The 25,418-nt window shown below is 39.7% G+C and overlaps 3 protein-coding genes across 3 annotated transcripts in view; 2 read left to right on the forward strand and 1 right to left on the reverse strand.

The window, feature by feature from the left end:
* Positions 1 to 103: 103 nt before the first annotated feature.
* bag4 (BCL2 associated athanogene 4) lies at positions 104 to 6,046 on the reverse strand. The gene is made up of 5 exons (XM_037777368.1): positions 5,682 to 6,046; positions 3,715 to 3,834; positions 3,271 to 3,501; positions 2,270 to 2,539; positions 104 to 1,950 (listed from the first exon to the last, which is right to left on the reverse strand). Exons 1-5 carry the CDS (start codon positions 5,751 to 5,753, stop codon positions 1,486 to 1,488), a joined length of 1,158 nt encoding a protein of 385 aa, XP_037633296.1. The 5' UTR covers positions 5,754 to 6,046; the 3' UTR covers positions 104 to 1,485.
* Positions 6,047 to 7,409: 1,363 nt separating this feature from the next.
* Positions 7,410 to 11,351, forward strand: lsm1 (LSM1, U6 small nuclear RNA associated). The gene is made up of 4 exons (XM_037777372.1): positions 7,410 to 7,571; positions 7,721 to 7,789; positions 7,973 to 8,088; positions 10,787 to 11,351. The coding sequence occupies exons 1-4, from the start codon at positions 7,526 to 7,528 to the stop codon at positions 10,955 to 10,957; spliced, it is 402 nt and encodes a 133-aa protein (XP_037633300.1). The 5' UTR covers positions 7,410 to 7,525; the 3' UTR covers positions 10,958 to 11,351.
* Positions 11,352 to 15,363: 4,012 nt separating this feature from the next.
* The window catches only part of grk5l (G protein-coupled receptor kinase 5 like), a 31,395-nt gene continuing 21,340 nt past the window's right edge, over positions 15,364 to 25,418 (forward strand). The window contains exon 1 of the mRNA XM_037777359.1: positions 15,364 to 15,915. Coding sequence (XP_037633287.1) covers positions 15,864 to 15,915 — 52 coding nt within the window. The 5' untranslated portion in view covers positions 15,364 to 15,863. The remainder of the gene's footprint in view (positions 15,916 to 25,418) is intronic.

A 25,418-nucleotide genomic window follows, 5' to 3' on the forward strand; every position in this document is an offset into this window, starting at 1 on the left:
AGGATTCCCATCTTGTGTTGGAAACATGCATTACATGTGAAACTGTACAGTTGTGCTCCATCTAAAACAAAAACTTGACGTCACAAGAAAATGAACACATATGACGGGTTTTTTCATGCAAAGCTTGTGATCTTATTTTTATTATTTTTTTTTTCTAATTATATAAAACCATCCCCTGAAATATGGCACTCTTTTTTTTCTCTAAATCAACACATCAATAATGATTGAAAAAAACAAACAAAAGACTCTTAACGAGAAAATGGATTACAATGCAAATCTGGATTTGTATAACAAGGATATTAAGTGCGACAGAAAAACAGAAACAAGGTCCAAATTAAACACTTGATCCAAGTGCTGTGACCAACATTGTCCTTAAGCACAAAACATTACTGAAAATGTTAAAGTACATCCTTTCCTTTATCCTTTACAGCAACTGATTGAACACAATACAATTCCCTTGCTTAGTCATGTATATATTCCAAGTGTTCAAAAAGGGATAAAAAGAATATAACTTAGCATCTTTTCAAGTAATTCTTAAACTTTTCCTTATGTCCTATGTATCTGTAATAACAGTAGTTCCTATATTGAAATACATGGCATTCATATGTAGGTCTGATTCTAGGTCTAGGTCTGCACCCAGGAAGAATTTTCATCCAAGAGATGGAATAATGGGGACAGCAATCTTTAGGGGGTTTTCACTAAATCTGCTACGCTCTAGGCCCAATTATGAGCTTTGAGATGTCGTGACTGCATCGAGTGTTTGTCTGACATTACAGTGCATGCAGGGAACACAACTGAAAAGGAAAGCTTTGCACCTATTCCTGCAGAGACTTGGAGAAGTAATGGGCAACTAAGTGTATGGCCTCTATCGGGAGGGAGGGGGTGAGGACAATATCATGCAAACAGACTGTAAGATGTAATAATAGACGGCTGATGAAGTGCATGTGTTGTTAGATGTAGGATCAGGCTAAAACCGACCCACAATCCTGAGGGACAGCCTGACCATAAACTGGATATGTATCACAGGTCAGAGAACAGTTGCAACGTGGCTCTGAATAAATCCAGCTTCCTGCGACTCTGCCCTGCATTATGCTGGCAAAGTTTAAATGACGTCAAAGAGGAAGCTGAGCGAGAGTGTCAGGTTGTGTAGCCAGCACGGTCGCTCACTGAGGCTGAAAGTCACTTATGATATGTACAACCGTCAGTCTACACTTCTAACACCATCACTTATACCAGCATAATTAGGCGTTAAAGGTTGATTCCATGTACCAGTAATTGCTCTGTCTTGGTCGCGGGTCCATGCCACTTATTTCAGGCATGTTATTATATCATGGTGGTGGAAAAAAACCTTAAGATAACACAGCTCAGAGAGAGAGAGAGAGAGAGAGAGAGAGAGAAGAATAGACCCTCATTGTGTCCATGGAAGATCTGGAAGAAGAAAAACAGCAAGACTTGGTGACCCACAAACCAGTAAGTAAGTCCAGTTCAGAAGGCTTTCTTCTCCAGCCGATCCAGAATGGCCTGGACCCTCTGTACGGCCTCCTTCCGGGCTTGCCGGACGATCTCCTGTCCCTGAGTCTCCACGGAGTCCAGCTCCAGCAGCTCTTTGGTCAGCAGTTCCTCCAGACAGCGATAACTCTTGTCTGACTTTTTGCCGACAAACTCGTCGACGTCTTCCTGAAGCAGCATCATTCTGGCCATGACGTATTGGACCTTGGCTAGGCCGGGGTTATCGCTTAGGGGGTGAGGTCCAGCGTGGCCCGGAGCCGGAGCCTGGGCCGCGGCCGACGGCGGGGGGTCACCTTGCGAAGGGTTAGGCTCACCTCTCCCGGTTTTGTTGTACATTTGGGGCGGCGAGCTTATTTCGGCGGGCTTTCCATTGGGGGGATTCAGGGATGGGGCCGGCCTGGGTTTAGGTCCCACTTGAGGGGCGCGTTGGTGCTGTTGGTCCTACAGTAACATAAAACAAAAGACTGTTAAGATATTTGATAATCCTCAATCTCAATACCATATAAACACAACATGTAAATTGTACTGATTTATAAATCCAGTTCTCCAAAATTAGTTTTATAAAGTCACATCACTGCATGTCTATGCTTGACCTGAAAAGAGGTCTTGTGGGTTCCATTTCTTCTTCTGTTTACCATCATTACAGCTTTTATGCAAAATGTACGAGCATCCAAAATGTATTTTACCGGCTCACTTGATCAACAATACCAAAGAATCATGAAAACCACATTGAAATAATACAGTAGCTGCAGATTCATACCTTGGGTTGGTAAGGTGGTGGAGCGCCAGTTCCGGTCCCCGGCCACGCTGGAGGATGCGGTGGACGGACAGGATTTCCGTAGTGGCCTTGCTGAGGCTGCTGGCCTGGCTGCCATTGCTGCTGTGGGGGGGCGTACGCACCAGAGTGCGCCCACCCATCGGCCTGGGGGTTTTGGTGGAGAGCCTGGCCAGTGGGGTATGGGGGGTTCGAAGGTATTGCATGACCACCTTCACTGTAGTGTGGGTACGCCCCAGGAGGATATCCAGGAGCCTGGGAGCAGAGGCAAGACAGATATATGAAGCATTTCCAGAAATACTTTGTTTCTTTTGGATGTGAAGGTAATTTTGGGTCAGAGAAAAAAAAAAGAAGCAAATTATTTTTATTACTATTTTACTTCAGTATATCACAGTCAGATACAATCAATAGTAGGGCTGCACGATTATGGCCAAAATGATAATCACGATTATTTTGATCAATATTGAGATTACGATTATTTATCATAAATATTCATTGATTTTTGCAAAAACATTTTTATTGCACTTTCACATTAAAATAAACAGAGCACTGCTTTCACTTCCATGCTGTGCTACATTCCTGCTAATGCACAAATTAGGGCTGTACGATGTTGGAAAAAACTGCTATATACAGTATATATACAGTATATTGCAATGTGAAAAAATAAAAGGAATATTTCCCCTACGCTTTTGTTAGCTACATTTTAAAGTTAAATGCTTCAATCTGGTGCACTTCGAGAGCAAAATTAGCAACATTAAAAGCTAAATAAACAATGTTATGCTCTCAATTTAATCATAAACACATTGGTTGTATCTATGAGCAGAATGCATATTTTAAACCTTAATATAATATCGCAGGCGATCATGTTCATTTAATTGTGGCCAAAATCGTGATTTATATTCAATTAAATGTGCAGCCCTAATAAATGTTAATGTTACAATATTATTTCCAATATTTAACCATGGTGTGTGTTTGAATAAACTCACCCCTTGACAGTGTGGACCAGAATAGTGATGATGTTGGTGTTGAGCGTGTGGCTGTCCAGACGGCCCGCTGCTCTGCTCCGCTGCACAGACCTGGTTAGGATAAGGACCTTGAGCTGGTCTCTGAGTGTCGGCACAGTAGAAAGGGTTGGAGGGGTGGAAACCACTTGTTGAATACTGACTCTGCGCTGGGCTGTAGACACCATGGCCATTTGGATAACCTCCAGGCATTACCTACATGGAAAGCACGAGAGGGGGGATTAATCAAAAGACATGCCATTGCCTGTATATAAATGTAACTGTAGTAGCTGACTGTTGGAAAAATGTGAGGGAAAGGTGAAAGCACTTAAGAGTCTTAAGGATAATGAGTAGATTTGCTGCTACTGTACAACCTCGGATTTAGAGGGCCAGGTTATGTTGCTGCATCATGAGCACGCTTAGCTGTACCTGTTGATTGTACTGAGGCTGAACTTCTGATCCAGAGGGATAGGTATTTGCATAGTGTCCTGTGGAATGAGATTGGGGATACCAGTAGTGTGAGGGGTAGCCTGGATACTGAGGAGCGTCCTGTGAACACAGAGTATATCACACAGCAGAGTTATTTTCAGAGAACATATCTGTTAAGATAAGATATTCCTTTATTAGTCCTGCAGTGGGGAAATTTGCAGTGTACAGCAGCAAAGGGGATAGTGCAAAAAACAAGATGCAACAGCTAACACATAAAAAAAAAGGAGCTAAACAAAGTGTAACAAAATGTGAACCATTTAAATAGAAAGGAGTAGTATATACAGTATTGACAATAAACAGACTATTAACAAAATTGCACAAGTGGAAAATGATATTGCACAGTGAGAATTACACCTGAGTAGTACTGATAGACAGTAAAGTGCAGTTCTTGTCAGTTTTTTGGTGGTTAGATAGATAGATAGATAGATAGTAACTTTATTGATCCCGAGGGAAATTCAAGTTTCCAGCATCACAGTTCCATAGTGCAAAACATGTTAGTAAAAAGAGTTAGTAGTGCAAAGTACAAAGTACAAAAAAATATACCAGATATAAAAATACAAGGAGATGAAGAAAACTGTTAAAACTGAATATAGTGCAGGGTAACAGCTGTGATATAGGACGATTAAAAAGTGTTAAAAATAAGTATAGTGCAGAAGAGACTGTTAAAAATAAGTATAGTGCAGAAGAGACTGTTAAAAAGTGAATAAAGTGCAGAACAGACTGGTACAAATAAGTATAGTGCAGAAGAGACTGTTAAAAGTGAATATAGTGCAGAAGAGACTGTTAAAAATGAATATAGTGCAGAAGAGACTGGTACAAATGAGTATAGTGCAGAAGAGACTGTTAAAAGTGAATATAGTGCAGGGTAACAGCTGTGATACAGGACTATTAAAAAGTGTTAAAAATGAATATAGTGCAGAAGAGACTGTTAAAAGTGAATAAAGTGCAGAAGAGACTGTTAAAAGTGAGTATAGTGCAGAAGAGACTGGTACAAATGAATATAGTGCAGAAGAGACTGGTACAAATGAATATAGTGCAGAAGAGACTGTTAAAAGTGAATAAAGTGCAGAAGAGACTGTTAAAAGTGAGTATAGTGCAGAAGAGACTGTTAAAAATGAATATAGTGCAGAAGAGACTGGTACAAATGAATATAGTGCAGAAGAGACTGTTAAAAGTGAATATAGTGCAGAAGAGACTGGTACAAATGAATATAGTGCAGAAGAGACTGTTAAAAGTGAATATAGTGCAGAAGAGACTGGTACAAATGAATATAGTGCAGAAGAGACTGTTAAAAGTGAGTATAGTGCAGAAGAGACTGGTACAAATGAGTATAGTGCAGGGTAACTCCAGCAGCTTAGTCTATGAAAGTGCACTGTGTGCATTATTATCTGTCCTGCAGACCGTCCTCCTTTGTATGTGGTCTACTGGGAAAGTTAAGTACCAGGAGTACTATTTATATTCTAAGCTGTCTTTGGTGCAAGCTAACAAGAAACTATATAACCAAATGCTTTCAGCATCTATCCCAGACAAGACAACAAGTGACTCATTGATTGCATGCTGGCAGATAAATACTGTATGAGCTAACAGAGAACAGGCAAAGAAAGACATTTCTCAAACATGTACGTTTTGGACACAACTGTTGTACTGATAGCAGTGTTGTCACATCAAGACAAACATGACAGGAAGTCAAACAACAGCTGAACTAGTGAGCAGTGTAGCAGCAACTATTACATAATGCTAGTTAGCTGTCTGTTAGCCATCCAGCTAGCATGTTACTACAGAGCTCTACTGTAACACAAGCTGGCTGAGTAACTATGTGTTTCTGTGTAGACTCAGGTTGTTTAATGAAAACTAAACACACTGAAAAGACTGCTTAATGTCTCTAAGCTGTGTCCACATGATATTACCATGGTGTTGTTCCAGTTCCCGTTAGCAGTCTCAGAGTTAGAGGGCCAGCCGGGCTTCAGGTTTGGCTGCATTTGATGATGTTTCTTCAGCTAAACACGCTCCACAGCACATGTCCTGTTATCTGCCATTATAAACAACTATATAACAAGACTAACGTTACTTATCTGTTAGTCCAGACTGTTAACAAACGATGCTGCCGTGTTTTAATCTAGAGAAGTAGATGATCGCCTGGTTTGAATCAGGAAAGGATAGAATGGCAACGCAAGGCTTATAGAAGGAGGATGGGTCACTGGTGTTGGGATGTGGGGGTATAACGCATGCGCAGTGCTGGTCATGTTTAACTGCGTATGTGTGGTACCCCCCGAGAGTTGACGCATTGATGACGCGTGATTTAGCCTTCTTTCTATAGGCCTTGTTTGGCAACCGAGCTCAGGCTCATTCATGTCATGTCTCTTTAAATGAAGAGCACGATAGAACTACAGAGGTCTCACTCTGACGCTATTTTCTCGCACCACGAACGTCTTTAATGGAGTGAGGGAGGTTTTACTCATGATGCATAAAAGATGTGTGATTATGCGGACGGTCTACTGTTTGGGTGTGTTTGGATGATACGACAGGGCCACATTGAGGAAAAAAAAAAATCTGAGATTTTGTTACGAGAATAAAGTCGTAATTTTACGAGAAAAAAAAGTCGTAATATTACGAGAATAAAGTCGTAATTTTACGAAAAAAACTCGTAATATTACGAGAATAAAGTCGTAATTTTACGAAAAAAAAGTCGTGAAATTATTACTTTATTCTCATAATATTACGACTTTTTTCTCGTAAAGTTATGACTTTATTTTTCGTAATATCACAACTTTTTTCTCGTAAAGTTACAACTTTATTCTCGTAATATTACGACTTTTTTTCACGTAAAATTACGACTTTATTCTCGTAATATTACGACTTTTTTTCTCGTAAAGTTATGACTTTATCCTCGAAATTTTACGACTTTTTTCCATAAAATTACGACTTTATTCTCGTAATATTACGACTTTTTATCGTAAAGTTACGACTTAATTCTCGTAATATTACGACTTTTTTTCTCGTGAAATTACAACTTTATTCTCATAATATAACAACTTTTTTCTCGTAAAGTTACGACTTTATTCTTGTAATTTTACCACTTTTTTCTCGTAAAGTTACAACCTTATTATTCTAATTTTTACGACTTTTTTTCTCGTAAAATTATGACTTTATTCTCGTAATATTTCAACTTTTTTCTCGTAAATGTATGACTTTATTCTCGTAATTGTACATCTTTTTTTCACGTAAAACTATGACTCTATTCTCGAAATCTCAAATTTTTTTTTCCCTCAATTTGTCCCTAATACTCCAAACGTAGGATCAAAAGTAAAAATTTAAAATACAATTCAATTTTGATAATTTTATGGCTACACAAGCAAAAAGTGTTGAATCTTTCCGAATCTGTCACTGTCGATTGTAAACGATCTTTGGTGTCGCCCCAGCGTCAGATGACGCTGTTAGCCAATAGAAAACACGTCATAAAATATATCAATTGTTTTCAACATTTACTTATATTTTAATCTTCAAAAACTATACATTTCTAGTGTTACATGTTTTTAAAGATGTTTTCTTAAAAAAAATGTAAACATAAAAAATAAAAAATGTAATAAATAGACATTTAATTGTACTGCAGCGCTCAAAGGGTTAAAGGTCTACAGGAAGTTGATCCCGGGCGTGTATAAAGACGCTTCCGGTTCTCCTCTTGAAAGAAACATATTTTGAAACATTCATGGCTTAACGTTCCAAAAAAGATACAAAAAAGCAACAGCTCAAGATGAATTACGTTCCAGGGACGGCCAGCCTCATAGACGACATCGACAGTAAGTCTGAGGAGGAGAGGAGGATCAGATAGACATGGTTCACTGATAAATCGTGTCAAGATGTGGCATCGTGTCTGACACTAAACTGGATCATTTGTGACCGTTTAATGTTGTTGTTGAACATGTTTGTGTTTGTTGTTTTCCTGCAGAGAAGCACCTGGTGCTGCTCCGAGATGGCAGGACTCTGATCGGATACCTCAGAAGCATTGATCAGTTTGGTATATCTCATTTATATTTATCTCCCACTCGTTTCTACTCATATAGGGTGCAAAACAACAAGCCAACAGCTAATTACAGAAAGGCTCAATTAAAATGTTTATGCGATTCACACAATATTTTTTTCTTCTTTCTATATAACACTTTATTTCTCTAACCTGTTTCTCTTGTTGTCCCCCCACCAGCCAATTTAGTTTTTCATCAGACAGTTGAGCGCATCCACGTGGGGAAGAAATTTGGTGACATCCCCAGAGGAATATTCATAGTGAGGGGAGAGAATGTGGTGCTGCTGGGAGAGATAGTAAGTGGGAATATCCTCCTTGTATTTGTGTGTTTGGATCAAGCTGAAATGGATGGACAGTGGATGGTGAGCAATTAACTAAATTGCTACTAAATATTATTTAAAAGGGACTGTTTGTAAGAATCAGAATTGTTTGTTAACAGCGACACCTGTGGCCGTTAAGTCAACGAAAAAGTCAGCGTCGGGTTCGCGCTTGTGCTCGCTCTACATAGACATGAACGAGCATGGCTCAAAACAGTGAAGCAACACACGTCAGCTAAAACCACAATATCACTCTATAATCACCTGCTTGGCAGTAATGTTAGCTGACCAGACGAAGGTCTCTCCATGAATCACTGCTGATCCTAGTGTTGGCTTTTCCTGCTTCTGCTTCCCGACCGCGGTCGGAGGGAACAGGGGAGACACCGGAGTTTTGGTCGGAGATGATAACGTTTCTCGCTGCGGAGCCCCGTCATTTCAAAAGACATGGGAAACCTCTGTTGGTCTGGAGGAGCTGCAGCAGTTATTTCTGCACAAACATCCACTGTACATTCACTAGATATTCTCAGAGCTAAACTAACTCTTCTGCAGTGTGTAGTGTGCACGCATGCATGTAAGAGTGGAGCGAAATAGCGAGAACGAGCGCGGCGTATGAGTGAAGGCAAGCAGGCAGAGGAGCAGAGTACAGCAGAGACTCCGGTCCTGGAGACCAAAGCTACGGTCTCCCCCGCGTCCTCCGACCGCGGCCAACACTGTTTTGCAAGACGGGCTTCACTAGATATAACTTTGCGGTTTTGGTGCTTCCGTGTAGTTTGTGTTGGAGGCTTGTTTTAACGGCGTAGCCACACGCGAACGCGCATGGGGCACCGACCCTTATTGATTTATACGTGTAAGAAGTTATAAAACAGTCCCTTTTAAAATTTGCCTCAGTCAAAATTATGTCATTCACACATTACAGTAAATGTAGTAATGGGTGTGGGAGTGGAGATTCACATAAAGGGTCCAAATAAATTTAAAATAATGAGATTGTTTATTCTACATTTTTAGTGCTTATTCTATATATTTATTTTAAATGGAGACCTTTTGTTTGTAGGGCTGTGTTTTGGTAAGAATCTGGTGATACAATACGTATCACGGTACAGGGGTTACGATTTAATATATTGCGATACTGACAGTAAGGTGATATATTTTTTTAAATCTAATTTAAGGAAAACTGTCAATAGTATAAAGAACGCACCACCATACGCATAAGATCAGAGTTAAAAAAGTTTACTTTCTTTATGAAATCTTACTTTCTTTATGCAATCAGAACAGTGGGATCTGCATTTGTATTTATCACGGTCCAGAGGGCGCATCTCTTTACAAATTTAATAAAGTATTGACTGAGTTCATCTTTTCATGTAAACTATTAATTAAAAAATCAATAGTGTTTTTGAGAATCGATACAGTATCACAAAACATAATATCGTGATATTCGTTACTTTCGATATTTTCTTACACCCCTATTTGTTTGTATGGAACAGGTGAACATAATGTTTATAAACCCAGCTTATTTACCCAGGCTAACATTTATATTTTTATTTTTCCGGGCGGGACGTCACTAGGTTACAAACTAAGTAAATATAACAGCTCGGCTGCTTTCTAATAAATCTGCCCAGGTTATTATTATGGGATAAGGCTCATTAATTATAACACCGCTTGTTTTTATAAACAAAGATGCAGACTAAACTGTTGGAAGATGGGATGCTGAGATGTGTTTTATGCAGCTTCCTACATGGCTGGTTAAAACTGGCTTGAGTTTATGACTAGAATCACTCAGGAAAGCTCACACAAGCTATAAACTTTCAAAACATATTAATCCTGCCGTCTTGACGTACTGTGAAATACTGCAAAATAAAAACAATCTTAATATATCTGAAACCTACAGAAAAATGTAACTCCTGCGCCACTTAAACAGACTCTTAATCAGAACATTAGAGAAGAGTTAAAGTAACAGAGACATTAATAAAATTAGATTTTTGTTATCATCGTGCATCTCTAATGTGTGTGTGAATTTGTGCAGTGACATCTTAAACGCACTACAGGCACATAACAGTGACTGTATAGGACCTTCTAGGCCTGCACACATGACTCATGAACCCAGACTCTGCATGTCCCTCTATAAATATGCTTCATGCATTCAGTTACAAATCTGCATTTTGACAGCAGCATAGCCTCTACAGCTGCAGACGATGTACACTATGGCGAGTACAGCAGTTTGTGTAATTAACAAAGAATGGATGCATAGAAGTTACGGGTATCATAGCACGTACGCAGTTGTCAAGCTCAGTGCTCTAGAAGATGTTAACATCTTTTTTGTGGTAGGAGAGGTTTGCGGTAGTCTGATAATTACACTAGTTTCACTTCATTATTCATGTATTTATGTTTTAAATGCTGGAAAAAAAGGGAGATGTGGTTGGAGATTGAGTCTGCACACAGGCTGGGTTGTGGTTGAGTAGGACTGGTGCCTTTTTCATATCTATCTGGTGAGATTGGATGATCATATTTGACCTAATGCGGCAAGTCCTTATCGACAGGAAAATCCTTTTTTGTGGTTCTTTGGCTAAGCTTTAATCTGAAGTTGTTATGGGAGGAAAGAGTGAACAGTTTGCTGATACACATTATAATGTGTGATGAATTTATTACAAGCCTGTGACTGATGAAATGTTGACTTCTGTAGGATGTGGATAAGCCCTGCGACACGGTCCTGCAGCAGGTCTCCATCGAAGAGATTCTGGAGGAGCAGCGGTTGCAGCAGCAAACCAAGCAGGAGACGGAGAAAGTGAAGATGCTGGCCCTGAAGGACCGAGGCCTTTCCATCCCCAAAGCTGACAACTTAGACGAATACTAACCTCGATTCCACGAGCCTCTTTCTCAGTTTATCGGACTTATCATTTTTACTTTGAGTTTGATAGAGCTTGAGAGTGTTGTATTTTTTTTATGGGTACAAGGCTGCATCATGCTGGGCCTGTATACTGTATAGTGTACTGTATGAATTTCAGTTGAATTATTTGGAGAAAAAAATGTGATGGCTGCTCTCACTTCTGCAGATCCTTACAGCAAAATGAAAGAATCCTGTGTTTGTATAAAAGCACTCTGTTGGCAATTTAGCATTTATTTTACAGCAGCACTTTCTATTTTGTCAGTGATATGTTGAGCCTTTTCATTTGGAGATTATGCGGGCCTGATATTGACAAAAACTACACGCTATGCTCCATTAAAGAGTTTAGTTTTTCATTATGCAAGGCCTGCTTCGACAAATTTGTGTCATCACACCACCTCACCATGTTGCACATTCTGTTTTTCTTACTGTGTTTTAGTTAATGCGTTATTAAGGCATTAAAGCTGCAGTCAGTAACTTTAAGCAATATGATAAAAAAGTTATTTTCATAAAACTGTCACCAGTGGTGGAATGTAACTAAGTACATTTACTCAAGTACTGTACTTAAATACAAATTTCAGGTACTTATACATTACTTGAGTCTTTTCTTTTCATGCCACTGTATACTTCTACTCCACTACATCCCAGAGGGAATTATTATACTTTTTACATCACAATATTTATCTGACAGCTTTAGTTGCCTTACAAATTCACTTTTTTTTGCATATAAAACACAAGATGGGCTCTGGGTAATTGTGAAGGCATTTATCACTATTTTTACAAACCAAACAATGGATTAAAGGAGAAAAATAATCAGCAGATTAATCCATAATGACAGTAATCATTAGTTGCAGTCCAATAAAAATGAGCTCCACCTAAACCAATTACAGCAATAACATCCTGCTTTTACATGAATGAATGCCTGATTAATAATAATAATGTAATTATAGGTTGTATAATAGTACAACAGTCACAGGGGACATTATACTGCATTGAGTTCTTTTACTTTTGACACTTGGAGTACATTTTCCAGATTATACTTACATACTTTCACTTCAGTAACATGTTCAATGCTAAACTTTTACTATTAACAGTATTTTACAGTTTTACAAGAAAAGGATCTGAATACTTCCTCCACCACTGACTGTCATTACATCCCAACAGTAGTACATGAGACAGATAATCTGTGAAAAAAATAATGTTTCTCTGCCTCCTCCTCCTGATGGCATTTGCAAGATTTCGCAGCACCCGAAGGAAAACAACCAATCAGAGCCGAGGAGCCTATAAAGCCGCTGTCAATCACTGCGAACTCCAATCAAACTGTCAGACTAAGCAGCGCTGATCAAATATGAATCAAGATTCTGTTATTGCAACATCTTGTAGTGTACTGTTTAGCTGTAAAATGAGAAAGTTTGTGACTCGGCCGCCTTGTTGAAAAAAGTCGAGCCAAAACCAAGCACCGCCCACCAGCTGGGTCACAAACTTTCTCATTTTACAGCTAAACACTAAAATATGTTTCTGAAAACATTTGAGGTGAGAAATAGGCATTACGGTAACAGACTCTTGATTCATATTTGATCAGCGCTGCCTAGTTTGACCGTTCGATCGGAGTTTGCCAGTTTTGCAAGCAGTGATTGACAGCTGCTGTAGAGACTCCTCGGCTCTGATTGGTTGTTTTCCTTCGAGGGCATGCTGAAATCTTGCAAATGCACTAGGGGGACACAGAGGAATATGATTTTTTTCACAGATTATTTCCCATGCACTATTGTAAAGATATAGTGACAGTTTTATAAAAAAAAAACAAAAAAACTTTTTATCACATTTGCTCAAAGTTACCAACTGCAGCTTTAAAGGCTGAGATATTTGGGGCCCTACAGCAGCCACAGTGCCAACATGCAGACCACGTTGCATGTTGCTATGTGACATCAAACATGAGACTCATGCATTTGTTATGCCAAGATCTAATAAGAGGAAAGGGCATAATTAATGTGAGTAATTCAATGTTGGCATATCAGTGCAACAGATGTCCTGTTTATAAAGATCAGAGCTCGTCTGGAGAGATCGATCCTATCTGCCTTCATCAGTCAATAACAAGCTTGTTAATCGTTTGGACAGATACAGTGAGTTCATATAAAATAACAGCTGTAACAGCAGGCAGGTCGGCAGTATTCAGGCCTACTGGCTGGTATGAACTCTTCAACCAGTTATCTTGGTACCACGTGAACCAGCCTTCCGCCGAGATTCAATGTATGTTGAGGGTTTTTTTGTACTGTAAACACTGTACAGCAGCCTGCATGCAAAAAAAAAAAAAAAAATCCAGAAAGATGTCAAGCTCTGTAAACTACAGTTACACAAGTATGAATTCCAGGTAACCTTCAAAATAAAAGTCCCTACAGAAGGAGTTAGTAAATTAATCAGGAGGGGGGAAGTTGGATAGTGGTTAAAGGGGCTCTTTGTTCTGTGCCACTGACTGATCTTTAGGGTTTAAATAAGGAATAAGATTTGTCTCAACAGTTTCAAGCAAACATTCAAGATGTTTTTATTCATTACATAATGATGATAACCCACAGGTTACATCAGGCCAACTGCTTTTAGGTCATCTGGACATGATGGGAGATATGAGCCTCCGACTCAAATATAGAATTGTCATATTGCAATATTTACGATATTATTTAATATTATTATTATTATTATTATTATTATTGTTATAGAGGCACTTTTGGAGTCTCAGGATTTGGATCCAAACGAGGAGATAAAAGTGTTATGGGAATTAAAAACGTGCAGCCATACAGACCCAAGTAGTTTGTAATCATGGGTCATGGCATCATCTGTAAATGTCAGCTGTGACGTGCCCTCACCTGTGTTTCAAAAAAAGCCCCCAAAAAAACATTAAGGCTTTTTCTTTTTACTTTTAGTACATACTGCAGCTGCCCTTACACACTGTTGCATGCAGTGTGCATACAATTGGGACATACTACTTCGGCATAACATTGCACTTTGAACTGTGACCCTCTTGTTCATATATCCACTGTGCAGAGGATTGTGGGTCAGAATAGCCAGAAAAACATGCGGGCTTGCATACTGCAAAATGCGACCGGCTGTAGTAGGACATCCTGGTAATTTCTGGCATACTGCATTTGACATACTATGTATTGGGACATACTAAATACTTATTCTGGCATACTTGTAGTATGAGTATTGGAACGCACAGTACATCTTAAGAGGCATTGGTGCCTAATGCAATGTATCCATACTAAGACATTTCTATTATGTAGTTAATCATGTAGAAGTTCTACCACCAGAGGGCGACTTTACCTTTTTCCCCACTCTATGTTCACTACTACAGTGATTTGCTAATTTTACCCCCATAGCAATAGAGACAATGTGCAAAAAAGGGAAAAAGTCCAGAGTGCTCGGAAGTTCAAATCAGTGTGATGAAGGTGCTCTTTGGTGGGGTACAATGCTGGTACATGTAAGATTGGCTAACACTTACCCAATCTTACATGTACCAGCATTGTTTTTAGCATTTCATCATGAAATAGCCAATTGAATAAAGGCTTTCTATATTTTTTGCCAGAAGAGTGCCTTGGACTCCCCCCTTTTTAGAGACAATGTGCAGTTTAAACCAAGAGGAAGAAGAGAATGAGAATTTATGTGGCTTTACAACAAGTGGTTGAGCCGACATGCATCTATGCCCAGTAATGTAATGTGTGACAAAGAGCTCCCTCACAGTTGTTGTATCTGCTCAGGTTGGCACTATTATATTTTATTTTATTTATTTTATTTATTTTATTTATTTTATTTATTTTATTTATTTTATTTATTTTATTTTATTTATGTTTTTGCATCCTACAAAATACTCGTAATATGCTTTTATTTTGCCGGCACATTAGCTTCACTTCTGCTTAGGTTGGTTCTATTTTATTTTATTTTGTTTTATTTTATTTTATTTTATTTTATTTTATTTTATTTTATTTTAATTTAATTTAATTTAATTTAATTTAATTTAATTTAATTTAATGTTTTTGCATCCTACAAAATACTCGTATAATGCTTTTATTTTGCAGGCACATTAGCTTCACTTCTGCTTAGGTTGGTGCTATTTTATCTTATTTTATTCTATTTTATTTTATTCTATTTTATTCTATTTTATTCTATTTTATCTTATTTAATTTAATTTAATTTAATTTAATTTAATTTAATTTAATTTAATTTAATTTTATCTTATCTTATCTTATCTATCTTATCTTATTTTATTTTATTTTATTTTATTTTATTTATGCTTTTATTTTGCTGACCCATTAGCTTCACTTCTGGTGGAGTGGTTTGTGTCTCCATCTTGACGCATCTGTAACCGAGAGGCCCAGCCCATTCTGATTACGCACCAACAGAGGAAGGGGTGCTCGCTTGATGTTGCTGATCTCTGGACCATCTCAACCAACCAACCTCCTGCTGTTGTAATGTAAAGCTGCTAGTGTCCTGCTGGTGTAAAGAATCCGCTGTGAAAAGGAAAAGGAGCATACAATCAGCTCCTCCAACTTGAACACAACCTCTTCTGCGTCGGAGAGATTCCGCAGCCACATTACGCATGGACTGGTTTTGGGGTTTTGGGGGGATTGGAGTAGAAATGCAGCAACAAGAAGAAGAACCATGCACAGCTTACATTGCAAGCGAATCTATGACATCCTGTTTTTATCCACTACGACTTTGATATGAGTGAAATCCGCTCGGATACCAACGAGGAGTGAAGAGAAAACACACACACACACACACTCACAGACACAGAGCAGAGGCGCACCAGCTGAAGGACGTTGTTTTTCCTCTGCAGACGCTTGTGAACCGAGAAACCTCTGCATTTAGGATTTTTTTTTTTTTGATGGAGCTGGAGAACATAGTAGCCAACACTGTACTGCTAAAAGCGAGAGAGGGTAAGTTGGCACATAAAAGAAGCTTAATAGTTCAGTAGGCCTGGCTGTGTTACATTTATGCAGAAAAGGTGGGAATAATGGTAACGATGACGGCAGTAGGTGGGTAGCCTGTATACTGCTCAGTACAGCTGCAGGTAAATCCTACAGATGCAACAGAAAAACACTTATGCAATAATACAAACAGCATGAGCACATCTCACTGAAAATGAAATCTAATGCATCATTTTATCCTGGATGATTTTGACAGATCAAATGCGTTTTCCCACGTATGTAAGAGGAGAGAAAAAAAAAAATCTGCCTCCCACATCCGCTTCTCACTGTCTGCGCAAATGAATGCGCTCTTTCGCAACATTATACATGCTGAGGCACACACTGATTCAGGGAATAACTCTTTTTATACACAGAGAATAAATGAGTGCAGCCTGGCTGGCTGGCATTTGTGATGTGATGATGATGTTGAAATCTCTGTGTGGGGCCTGTTCTGCTCTGCACAGCTCTGGTTATCAGTGTCTGAGAAGGCCACATGTAGTCTGACTGGAATATAAAGGTATATGGTGTTATTAATAGCTCCTTTTCTAGGAAGACAGGGTCGTGCTGAGGGCAGGAGGAAAGGCCTGCAGGTAAACACCATGCAGTCTGACGCCATGATTGTTTCCCTTAAAGGGGATATATTATAAAAAAAGTGAGATTTTCATGTTTTTTTATTATAAAGCAGGCTTAAGTCCTATATAAATACGGTGAAAGTATCGAAACGCTCAATCCACAGGTAAATACCCACAGCCCGTATTCAGAAACTCTGCATTTGAAACAAGCTGTCAGGATTTCTGCCCATTCGTGATGTCACGAATATACAATATTCAAGACCCTTTACGCAGTTTTAAACATAAACATTCTAAATGTGTCCCAGTTTTTCCTGATTGCAGTGTATGTGAATGTCATCAGCTGACAGGAAGTACACATGGACCCAAGCTATTGCCTAGCAATGCAATACCATTGCAATTCCGTTGAAATGCGCTAAAACGGAGCGTTTAAGACAGAGGGTAAATACAGGCATATTCAAGCTGACAGTATGAGGAAAATAAAGGGTTTTTTGAACATTACAGCATGTAAACATGTTCTAGTAGAAACATAAAATACAAGTATGAACCTGAAAATGAGCATGATATGGGACCTTTAAAGTGTATAGGGAACTTACTTACTTACTTAGTCCTTGTTGCGCCTGGTGGCACATAGGGCAAGGACTAAGGATCTCCACTCATCTCTGTTGTTTGCTTTCTTCTCAAGCTGTTCCAGCTGTATCCTCTCGTCTTCATCTCTCCTTCGATGGTTCGCCTCCAGGTTGTTTTTGAGCCTCCATCTTTTGCGTTTTCCCTCTGGTGTCCAACGCAACGCCACTTTTGTCATGTCATGTCAGATGGTTTCCTTAATACATGTCCAAGCCATCTCCATCTTCTTGTTATCAATATTGTTTCCATGTCCAAGCACCCTGTCGTTTTGTGTAGTTCATGGTTTGTGATCTTCCTATAGGCCAGAATATCCTCATGATCTTTCTGAGGCGTGTATAGGGAACAAGTGGGTTAAAAACATCATACTTCCTTGGAACTCTGGATGTGTGCCATATCTTTTCAGATAAATTAAATTATGAAACCTTTCACTAGAAATACTTCTTAATATACACACACACTCTCACACAACTGCACACCATAGACTCTATATAAACAGTCCATGGTGTGCACACACAAGAAGTTTGGTTGCACGTGGTTTCATGTGGCAACAGTCTCTGTGGAGTTGCGGGGTGACGCAGGACAAGACTCTGGCAGCTCCTTCCATTTATCTCACATGAGGACATACTTGGGAGGAAAAAAGAAGGGGACAAGTCCAGGCACAGAGAGAGAGAGAGAGAGAGAGAGAGAGTTTCATGGGAATTAACGGAGTGATGAAGTGAAACAGGAAGCTGACATGCTGTCAAAACCCCTAACGAAGGACGCTGTTCGCCTGGGGGTCAGTCTGGACGTTTTTGTTACATAGGCAAGGCAGAGCACGACTCGGGCTGGGGTGAATTAAGCTTCATGAATTAATAAGAGCAGTTAATGACCCGTGACAGATCTCGCTTGTCCCAGCTGCTCCATTGGTGCTCATCCAGGCCCAGTGTGTGGGAGAGAAAGGGCCTTTTACAGTTTCACATTAAGGGATGAGACGGTTCTTTGAGTTAACAGCTGAAGCACGACTTTTCTCCGCAGCCTGATCAATGGCCCTACAAATGCAGCCGTGTGAGCGTATAGATCCAACAGTTGAATTCAGATTTGTTGCACTGAAGCGTGTCACAGGTTGTTGTGAGTGTCCTTTTAACTGTGGGGATCATTAGAGGTTTTATCTTACAGGGCCCAGAGTGGTAACTCTCCTGCTTCATCACTCATGTGTATGGCAGTATACACAGAGTTTCACTTTAGGCCACATACCAGCAGCAGCGAGAGGATGTGAATGGAGCGAAGAAACTCCTGTTTATTCCCTGGTTGTTTATGCGAGTGAGAGCCGAAGCGAGAGGCATGCATCCTCTTGTCCAAAACGCTCTCAGGGACGCACAACAGGAAGGCCCAGTTTCCACTTTGCCGCGTTTCATGCCAGCGTCCGTCCTCACACCTCCCAAAATCAGTAAAACAGTGTGAGTGGCAGCGAAGCGTAGAAATAAAAAAAGTGATTGATATCCCCCCGGGTCAGGAGTTAGAGCAAAACAGGCCCCTGTGCCAACTTCCATCGCTCTTTGGCTCTTCTGTGTCACACAGTACTGGTCTGGATTTTACCATCAAGTGGACACTTCTCATTGATTAGAGAGGTGGGAGATTAAAATCAGCCGGTTTTAAACTTAAGGATCAGAGAGGATTTACGACCAATACGCTGTTTCACGTTTATCACCGAGTGGAAAATCTAACTCATATGGATTTCCATAGGAAAGTAGATCATATTGAACCATCTCGTCGAGTGACCACTCTCTTACGTAAAGCCAAATGGTATTATGCACTATCAGTTAGATGCAGCCCATAAGCTATTTAATCAAATTGATCGTTACATAACAAACTGAGTGGGCTACTGCCATCCGAGCTCCATCTTCCTGTGGAGCTGCTCTCCGGTCTCTGCGGAAGATACTTTATGGATGATGAGCATGCAGTGAAATGAAACACCCCGATCTCCTGCGTGGTCATCTGAGTATCATCTGACGGTTCTGCTGTTAACCCATCGTGAAAGCTCAGCTGAGGAAATTGGGGGGTCGCAGCATGATCCAAAAGAAGTTCCGCCAAGTTATTCATGGCGGTTTGTTTCAGCGAGATCTGTTTGGATCTTTTTTAACGTTAGCTGACATGTAGTGACAGGGAGGGAGTAGGTTTAATACCAGGGTATACTGTAGATGAGGGGCGTGGGGGTGAATTCCTTTGTTTAAATGTAACCTGAACCCAGCTGCTCTGACGAGAGCAACATCAGCGCAGTAGACCCTGGGCTTATTATGTGTGTGTGTGTGCGTCCCCATTCACAACTCTTGCTGGCAGCAGCAGCAGATTCCAAGCCAGGCGAGCGAACGTCATCAGCTGTCCAAGTGAATGAGAGTGAGGGGGGAAAAACTGCATTGCTGCATCCAGATGCCTTCCCTTGAATTGCTGTAGCAGAGCCGGGGTATTTAGTTTGGGCCACTACACCGAATTCCACTCGGATGCCTGCTGCTGGCTTTTGCATTTGGGCTGTCTCTGTGTTTTTGGAGGTTGTGGTTGCGTGAGTAAAAAAAAAAAAAAATCCCTTCTGTCACATTTGGTGTAGAAGTCAGTACAGGGAAGAGCTTCATACTGCAGAAGCAGTACGTTAATGGATACCTCACCTGAGTAGTGAAGGATTAGTTTATTTCCAGGTGACTAAGCTGAGACATGATGATGGGAACATGGCAGCTGTTCTCTCCATTTGTTTTGCCTTCCGCATCATTTTCTCAAACAAAAGATTTAATGTCATCAGACTGAGAGCCAGACTGGTTGAAAGAATGATTTTGGAAGACATGTCTACAGTGATACATGTGTTTGTTTTTGGTGAAAAATATCGATCAGTGTTCCCCAAAGCACAAGATGACGTCCTCAAATGTCTTGTTTTGTCCACAACTCAAAGGTATTCAGTTGACTGTCATAGAGAGGTAAAGAAACCAGAAAATATTCACATTTAAGAAGCTGGAATCAGAGAATTTTTACTTTTTTTATCTTAAAAAATGACGCAAACCAATTAATCGATTATCAAAATAGTTGGCGAATAATTTAATAGTTGACAACTAATCGATTAATCGTTGCAGCTCTACTATATATGTATGCTTTGGATGAGGATTACGGTATAATTTAGAGCTGCAAAAAATTAGCTAGTTAATTAATTAGTCAATCAAAACAGAATTAATCGGCAACTATTTGGATAATTGTTTAAAGTTTTCCGTAAATCTTCAAGTCAAAATGCCCAAAATGTGTTGGTTGCAGCTTTTCCAATGTCAGAATTTGCTGATTTTTCTGTTTATATAATTGTAAACTGAATATATTTGGGTTTTGGACGGTTGGTCAGACAAAACAAGACGTTTGAGGATGTCACCTCGGACTCTGAGAAACATTTTTTTTCTGCTTTTTTGACATTTGATGGACTCAGTGATTAATCATAGAACATAATCAGCAGACCAATCGATAATGTCGTCGGTCCAGAATTATGTGGCTGTTAATGAACATCGGACTCATTTGTGTGCTAAATTACAAATGGGAGAATCCACAGAGAAAAGCCTTGCATGATTAGTAGCTAACTATGGTGGTATATCCAGTCATTTGGGATGCCCTGAATGGATTCTGTTGTGTTTGAAATCAATGATATCATGTGTTTTTGTTGTTTTATGTGGCCCCATTGCATGTGATACAAGATAACATGAGATAACAGGCATGAGGTATTTGTCTGTCCAAGCGATTTGTGTGGGCTCTGAACATGCACAGTGTCTTCGAGCTCTTTGAGGGGGTGGGGGAGTGGGAGTCGGGATGGTGTAGCTCCATCATGTGATGCTACAACAAGCCTCAGCAAGCTGGAGGAGCTGCTGTCGTCAGTACTGACAGATTTCTAGTGGAACGAGCCGAGTAACCTGTTTGAATCAAACACACAACTCGGGTCTTTGTTATCCCGTCTGATCCTCCACCTGTCAGCTAATGCTAACGTCAGTATGAATAATATACACCAGGCTCGCCTCTCACACAAAAAACTTTCTCTCCCACTTCCAAACAAACAAAAGCACTTTTCCGGAGTGCTCCTCCTCCCTCAGGACCCCTCTGAAAGGACGGAGACATGACATAATGCCGTCGACTTTTATTGGGTAGAGAGCCTTAATGGAGGGGAGCGTAAAATACACGAGGGGGAAAGCAGCCTGTCGTTTCCTCGCTGGGTTCTTCTGACGGGAAAGAAGCAGAAAAGAAAACCTGTGAAGAAAGTCTGTTGCAAATTGCTGCAGGGCTGTTCGTGACCCACTCTTACACATCTCATATTTATCACTTCTCTCAGAGGTGATTCACTTTGATTATTAAAGCCATAGTTGTGATTTTTTTATGTTTTTACTTTCCGGCATGTTACAGGAGTGCGTAGCCTGCAGCATTAGACCCCACAGAGTTTACTGAAAGTCAGGGTTACTGGTTACTGGTAATATTAACAGGGATGCACCGATACCGGATCGGATATCGGTGACAATGGGGCCAATCTATTCAATTCAGTTCTATGTTTATATACTATATACATTATAGATTGAATTGTAATTCTTATAAATTTTGAAGATTTTTTTTACCAAGTTGCTGGAGTAAGATTTATTATTTTAATAATAAATAACAATTCAGTAAATTTATATCTATGTAATTATTTCTCACATTTAGTTTGACAAAGTTAGTAAAGTAATCTTTAAATCAAGCCTGATGTTGCCTTACACATAAAAGAATGATCCCAGTCATTTCCTCACAGTGAGGCATACAGCTTATAAATTAAACACTGGTATCAGATCGGTACGCGGTATCGGACGATACCCAAAGCCCAGGCATTTGCTGCATCCATAAATATTAAGTCAGTGGCCCCCGAAAACAAACATTTTTAGCCATGCTAGTGGCGTCCGTCTCTTTGGTCCAGATTGAAATATTTCAATTTAGTAGACATCCCTATAGGATGAAGTTCGGCTCCTTCGCAATGCTTACATTTTTATGCAGCCGGGAGGCATATTCTTCTGATTCAGGCGGGAAGAAATTGTTTGTAACATAGATCAACATGTCACAGGAGTCACAGGATCTGTTTACTGATTGGTTGCAGGTCCTCTCTGGCCGTACTTCGCCGCTAAAAGTTCAACTTTTCCCAACTTTAGTTTGGCCGCATTTTGCCGCAGTATCAAACGGACGCAGCTCGCTGAGCTCTGGGGCGGCCGCCGCAGCTTTTCATAGACGTTGCATGGCAGCTAGCCGCAGGCCGCACTTCGGCATAAAGCCATATTGGCTGAACCTCATCCTCAACTTCATAACATAGGCCTTCATAAACACATACTTCCATATCACTCCTTCTCTGTCAAGACATTATTTGGCACGCAAGTTTCAGATTATCAGTCAGCAGAAGTTGTTCATTTCATTTTTCACTTCATCAACCTTTATTGGAAATAGTATAAATGCAAACTAGCAAATGTTAGCATGCTAATAAGATAATCGGAGATGCTAAACATCAGCATGTTAGCATTGTCATTGTGGGTATGTTGGCATGCTTAGCAAGTATTTGGTACTGATATTTATTCCTTATGAATGTGTTACGAGAATAGTTTTTTTTAAAGAAAATTAAATTTTTGCGTTTACTTTCAGATGTTTATGCAAATATTGCAAATTAAAACGATGAATCTCTTATATTTTTTCGACCAATTTTGTTTGCTTCTTTTTCATGCAGGTAACTGTACAACGTAATTATTTCATGCTGAGATATTTTCAGCACGTTTCAGTTGAAATTGACAGAAACTTTTCTGCTTCGACAGTTAAAATCCGTTTTTTTTTGTGTGAATCCTTCAGAATTAAAGCGCAGGGGCTTTTTCCTTGGCTCCCCATCTTCTACCAGCAGATAAACCTGGAGAAATAAACCAAAGAAGAAGTAGAGATACATTTCTCCATCGACAACACGCCACAAGGCTCGCTGTGTTTTGAGTAGGAGTGTGACTCATTTTTTCTTGAGTGGAAAAATTCAGCTCTCTAGCTCTTACTATCTCTATTGTTATTGCTGCTTCTACCCACACATACAGTATACATAACTCAGCTGGATGCAACAAGTTCACGCCTGTTCTCTGGGGGTTGTCGAGTGGAATTCTGGGAAATATAGGAGATAATTATCAAAAGTAGAAGTAGACAAGGTGGGCTGAGGGAAAGTGGATGCGGAGAAAATGTGAATTTGAATAGCTCGTCACTATAGTACTCCAGGAATGCACCGAGCAGCCAAACTGATGATATCTTTTTTCACCGTGTCAGACATACAGGTGATTACTTATGCACCATTCTATCGTGTCTTGATGCATACTATACGGCCTGAGATGTGCTTCCTGTGCTCTGCATTGCTGCCACATCTCTTTAATGGAACATCCAATGAATATTTGATGTGCATTAATCGTGCGATAATCAATACTGTAGCTTATGAAGCTTCCTTCCTAATGTCTCCTGTTGTATGAGGAGCTAAATGCTCGACTATGCACTTTTCAACATATCCATGGAAACTTATGTACATACACGCAATATGGTCAGACATTGTAGGGCTTGAAATTACATAAGGCCATATAATTTAAAGGGGACACATCATGAAAAACTCACTTTTTCAGTGCTTGTGCACATACGTTTGGGTATCTGGAGTGCCTACCAACCCACAAACTGTGAAATAAGACAACACAGTATTTTTTCTGTGGGCTGCCAAGAAGTGAAAGTCAATTGTTTATTCCATTGCATCATCAGCGCCCAGCAGTAAAGCTATGCTTCTGCCATCTTGGACTGAAAGCTGCTACCGGACGCCAGTAAAACGTCCGCTTAGAAAGTGCCGTAAAAAAGTAAAACAGAATTATTTTTATTCTATTGTCATATTCTACTGAAATGGTCTGTGTTGAACCATAAAATATTACAAATATTATTAGGGCTGACCAGAATGCTTCGAAGCTTCAACCGTTGCCATGGTATTCGACCTCCAAATCACAATTAGAGTGCTTCGTTTAAAAAAAATGTTCTTCATTTTTTATATATAAGTATGTAATAATAAATTATAAATCCCAAAATATCCCATGAAATAAGGAATAATCCCACAACATTATTCATTATTCATATTCAACATTAATTATTATTAGTTTGACGGTTATCACTGTTTGTTGTGTGTAGAGGTGTGTGTGTGAAAAAATGGTATTCGGGACAGCCGTAAATATTATAAGCGTTTTCAGTCAAAAATGGAGGCAGCGGCTGTTGTCAAAAAAACATCAGGGTTTTGTCTCTTTGCTTCTACTATACTCCGCCCACAGCTTGAGAACTACCTTTGCAAAGGTGCACCACATTTTTCTCGCAAGCCAATCAGAGCAGACTGGGCTTTTTCAGGAGGGGGTCTTAAAGAGACAGGCGCTAAAACAGAGCGTTTCAGACAGAGGATGAATACAGGTATATTCAGACAGACAGTATGAGCAAAATCATCATGTTTTTTTTTACATTAAAACATGTTGTAGTAGAAACCTTAAATACAAGTATTAACCTGGAAATGAGCACGATATGACCCCTTTAAAATCTAATGAATTGTGAGTTAAATAAAAACAAAGGGATCTTTTCACCATGTTTATGTTTTTAGGAGGAGGAAATAGTTATGTGTGTGTGAGACTATAATCCCACTGTAGGTTATTTATGGGAACATATGACCTGGGGATTCTTTAAACGTGCATTTTGGGAGAAAAATAGAGGCGTTTATGACATCTAATACTGTAAAAACTAATAAATCTCAGCTCTTCCTTGAGGCCTGCTGTGAGTTTCCAACGGTACACTCTCTCAAGTAGCCTACCTTTTTTTTTTTTTCGAGGTATGTTGCCAAAACAGAACAAAAGAATAAGGAATGTCAACACAGGAGCGAGACGTGGAACAAACATCTTCATAAAGAGAGAGTGTGTGTGTGTGTTTGAGGACAAAAAGGAAACAGCTAGAGAGGATAGAGGCCGCTTGAGAAGGGCAATGTAATCACTTTAACCCTATTTCCGGGATGGGTTTTTGTGCGCATACACACACACACACACACACATGTTCAATAATGTCTATCCACATGCAGTACAGTGCATCATGTGCTCCATCAGTTTGATAAGTTGGACCTCTTTGTTTTCATTGGAAGCACTTTGCTCGATGTTTGCTCACTTGTGATGTAACTGCAGAGTTTCGCTCCGAGCGAGAGGAAATAAAATCATCCCTCACGGAGCCTTAGGATTACATTTCCATAATGTTTCAACC

Source organism: Sebastes umbrosus, chromosome 8 (genome assembly GCF_015220745.1).
Source record: "Sebastes umbrosus isolate fSebUmb1 chromosome 8, fSebUmb1.pri, whole genome shotgun sequence".
NCBI lineage: Eukaryota > Metazoa > Chordata > Actinopteri > Perciformes > Sebastidae > Sebastes > Sebastes umbrosus.